We start from the raw sequence: 3,957 nt of genomic DNA, 5'->3' as shown, positions 1-3,957 counted from the left end.
ATGAAGTTGCGACAGGCGTGCGTCAGCAGCTTTGTTTGATCTGGGCCATGCGCTTGACCTGGAGGGCTTTACGCTTTTGTGAAATGTTCGACTTTGTTCGGATCTTGCCAAACCCGAACGTGCACTAAGACCCTTGGACACTTCTGCTCACTGCAGGAGGGCTTTACAGCAATTAGTACTTACTTAGCTATTAATCAGCAGTTAGTACTTACTTAGCTATTAATCAGCAGTTAGTACTTACTTAGCTATTAATCAGCAGTTAGTACTTACTTCGCTTTAATCGGCATGAATGGAGCATGACCATACATCATCATATTTAAAGCGTTTCTCTGATGTGTTTACTGAGTGCCATCTTGTGTGTGTGTCTCGTCAGGTCCACGGCTCTCGGAGCGGGAACATGTGCCTGATGACGGGCCTCGCTCAGATGATCAAAGAGGGCGGCGTGCGCGCGCTGTGGAGAGGAAACGGCATCAACGTCATCAAGATCGCCCCCGAGTCCGCCCTCAAGTTCATGGCCTACGAGCAGGTACTGAACTGCCCCCACCACTGCCTGGCACTGCCACCGCCTGGCACCACTAGTTGGCATAGGCCTGCTCTTATGGCACTTCCGTATTGAAAGCTCTGTCCTCATTAAGTGTGTGTCCTCCTCCCTCCCTTGTGCTGTCACCAGATTAAGCGCCTGATGGGCAGCAACGGGCAGACGCTTGGCATCTCCGAGCGCTTCCTGGCCGGCTCTCTGGCAGGAGTCTTCGCCCAGAGCGTCATCTACCCGATGGAGGTGAGCAGATGCCAATCAATCAATCTGTCAATCAATCAATCAATCAATCAATCAATCATTCCAAGTCTTGATGCACTAGGTTGCAGAAATGGGTTATGGTTAAAAACTGCTGAGGGTTAAATGGTTTTGTAAACAGTCAGTGTTGTATAATATTAATATTATATTTATTATATTATATTATATTCTTATATAATAAGAATTCATCAGCTGGTAATGACCTCTAGTCTACAGTGCTGTTCTGTGGGTGTAGTGCCAGTCTCTGACCTTGCCCTTTGCTGCCATGTTAACTCAGTCTCTAACCTTGCCCTTTGCTGCCATGTTAACTCAGTCTCTGACCTTGCCCTTCGCTGCCATGTTTTGCCCGCAGGTCCTGAAGACCCGGTTGGCGCTGAGGACGACGGGCCAGTACGACGGCATCTCGGACTGTGCCAAGCAGATCCTCCGGCGGGAGGGCATGAGCGCCTTCTACAAGGGCTACGTGCCCAACATGCTGGGCATCATCCCCTACGCGGGCATCGACCTGGCCGTGTACGAGGTGAGTGGGTGCCTAGCAACACGACGCTCCACTTTAGAGTGACGCGGCGATATATGCCCGTCCAGTAGAGGGGTGACTTGAGTGATTGAGCGCTGGCGTTGAGATTTGACCTGTGACCCCCCATGTTCCTCCTACAGACGCTGAAGAACTCCTGGCTGCAGCGGTATGGTTCCGAGAGTAAAGACCCGGGCGTGTTTGTGCTCCTGGCCTGTGGAACCGTCTCCAGCACTTGTGGTCAGCTGGCCAGCTACCCACTGGCGTTGGTCCGGACGCGCATGCAGGCACAAGGTGAGCCTCTCCTCTCCTCTCCTCTCCTCTCCCCTCCTCTCCCCTCCCCTCCCCTGGGGCACCCCTTCACCTAGAGGACAGTTATAAACGAGGCATTAATGTTGCGTAAGACAATAAGGTCTTTTGACAACGCCGACCTCTGAATTCATGACTGTAAACTAAAAATAGTATAAACATCCTGGTCCTCCCCACCTCGGGATTCTGAACTGCCCTGAATGTTACTCGTCTCATGTGTGCAGCATAACTGGGATGTTGAGGGTGTTTATGTAACATGTTGCCCGTAGCTGGCGGTGTTGCCCGTGACATTGCGTCTCCTCAGTGCTGACTGTGTGTCTCGTGTGTGTGTGTGTGTGTGTCCACAGCTACGCTCCAGAGCAGCGCCCCGCAGGCCTCCATGAGCGGCCTGTTCAAGCAGATCCTGCGGACGGAGGGCCCCACGGGCCTGTACCGCGGCCTGACCCCTAACTTCCTCAAGGTCATCCCCGCGGTCAGCATCAGCTACGTGGTGTACGAGAACATCAAGTCCTCTCTGGGCGTCAAGTCGCGCTGAACAAGCCTCTCCGTGCTGCCATGCTTTAGCATTTTCTTTTGGACAGAGGAGTGAAGGGTCTGGACAGAGGACTCCTTCAGTCTGGACGCCTCTGTCGTCAAGACCCTGTGAGGGACTTGAGTCGCCGCCCTGCTGGAGAGATGAGCAGGCTGGCAAACACGCACAAAAAGTGACCGTTTGTCTGGACTATGAGTGCTTCAGGAAGTGATGGAGTGTGGACTATGAATGCTGTGCAGAGGGAGTCGGGGGTGCCTTTAACCAGCGCTGCTGCTGTCATCCAAATAGATTTATTTTTTATATTAACTTTGACGAGAGACCATGGTACTTACCCTAGGATTACTGAAGGTGCGGACCAAATCTGTGTTGTGAATCCACCTCCAGCTTGGCTGAAGAGTGTGTATTTATTTGTGGGCGTCTGAAAGGCAGTCTAATGTCTGATGTATTCTTCAGTTGTAAGCGTTAACAGTATGTGTGTGTGTGTGATGGACAGTGTGTGTGCCCACTATTCTAGTAACCGTCTTCGTATCCACGTCAGTCCCAACGAGCAGCACCAAGTCTTGTCGCCCTGAGAGGTGATCTCGAGCTCTGAGAGAGGAAACCAAACGCAACCAACGAGTCTCAACCAAAGCTGCTCCACACTACACACAGCTCTGACTGCTGGGGAGGGGGGGAGGGAGGCGGGGGGGGGGGGGGGGGGGGGCTGCCCTCACCCTGGGTAGAACTGGGGGGGTATTTATTTGGTAGTTTCTTTATCTTGTAGGCGGCGTAAGCTCACCGCCCTCTCTGCTGCTGCACCCCCGTCTCCACTGGGTTTACTGGTGGATATATTTATGTACTGACACAGAGAGAAAGTATTTATTTTTTACCGGTGGAGGGGGGGAGGGGGGGGTAGCAAATGAAGCTCATCGTTTAAAGCAGCGCAGCAGTGGTTGGTGACTTGTCATTGTGTTTTGGTAACGGGGAGATTGCTAAATCTGTGGGCATGCTAATCAAAGCTAATTGGTCTGAGGCCTCAGCGGGGAGAAGAAGAGACATTATGCTGAGATTCAGCTTGATTCAAAACCAGTGCATAAAAGTAATTTTCTCTTTTTTTTTTCTTTTAAAGAGCTGCCAGATTGTGTTAGAGATGGAAATGTTTGCATTAACATGTTAAACTAGAGGAATCCACCTTGGCTGCTCATTCAATACTGAGGAGACTTGTGCAAAGATGGTCTTCAGTTCAACATATTTCATAGAAGTTGATGTAGAAAAATCAATGGATTCATGCACACTGAAGCCTTCTTTGATTCAAAAAAATCTATATTTGATTCAAAAGCAATGCACTTTAAATGGCTGCAGTCACTTTTTAAAATGTTCTGTGTAATTCACTGTGGGGGAAGAGAGAAGAGCATTAAATCACTGTGTGTGTGTTTCGTCACTTAAATGTGATGGTTTGTATGGGCCAGTCATTCCAGAACTGTTGAGTGTAAAAAAAGGAGAGCGGGCTGGTGGCACTGAGGTGATTTTGGGTTGATTGTAGATCAGCAATGCTGGAAAAAAGTCCTTCAGTGTATTTCTCTACAACCGAGTGTAAGCCACTGCCCTTAAGTACAAGACGTCGTATTAACAGATAAGATACCTCAGGGAACAAGTTGAATTATTTGAAGTATTTTGTAGCTTAGTAAATGGCTATTCAGTGTTGTCCTTATTTCTGTTCTGTTAGCCCTCTGTGTTGCATTTAACAGATCTGAAAAGACTGTGAACACTCTGGACTTATTAAAAACACATTTTAAAATCATATTTGTTGTCTGCTAGCTTTTTTTCTAA

At 49.2% G+C, this 3,957-nt stretch overlaps 1 protein-coding gene across 1 annotated transcript in view; it reads left to right on the top strand.

Moving 5' to 3' along the window:
- Nucleotides 1-2,810, top strand: part of LOC134088383 (calcium-binding mitochondrial carrier protein SCaMC-2-A-like) — a 10,156-nt gene extending 7,346 nt beyond the window's left edge. Inside the window, exons 6-10 of the mRNA XM_062542321.1 lie at nt 374-526; nt 671-778; nt 1,146-1,313; nt 1,451-1,601; nt 1,964-2,810. Of these exons, the coding sequence (XP_062398305.1) occupies nt 374-526; nt 671-778; nt 1,146-1,313; nt 1,451-1,601; nt 1,964-2,151 (768 nt within the window). The 3' untranslated portion in view covers nt 2,152-2,810. The remainder of the gene's footprint in view (nt 1-373; nt 527-670; nt 779-1,145; nt 1,314-1,450; nt 1,602-1,963) is intronic.
- The last annotated feature ends 1,147 nt before the right edge of the window (nt 2,811-3,957 follow it).

This window comes from Sardina pilchardus, chromosome 8 (assembly GCF_963854185.1).
Source record: "Sardina pilchardus chromosome 8, fSarPil1.1, whole genome shotgun sequence".
NCBI classification, from domain to species: Eukaryota; Metazoa; Chordata; class Actinopteri; order Clupeiformes; family Clupeidae; genus Sardina; species Sardina pilchardus.
The sequence above is the reverse complement of the archived record's forward strand: the minus strand, read 5'-3'. Positions and strand labels throughout refer to the sequence as shown.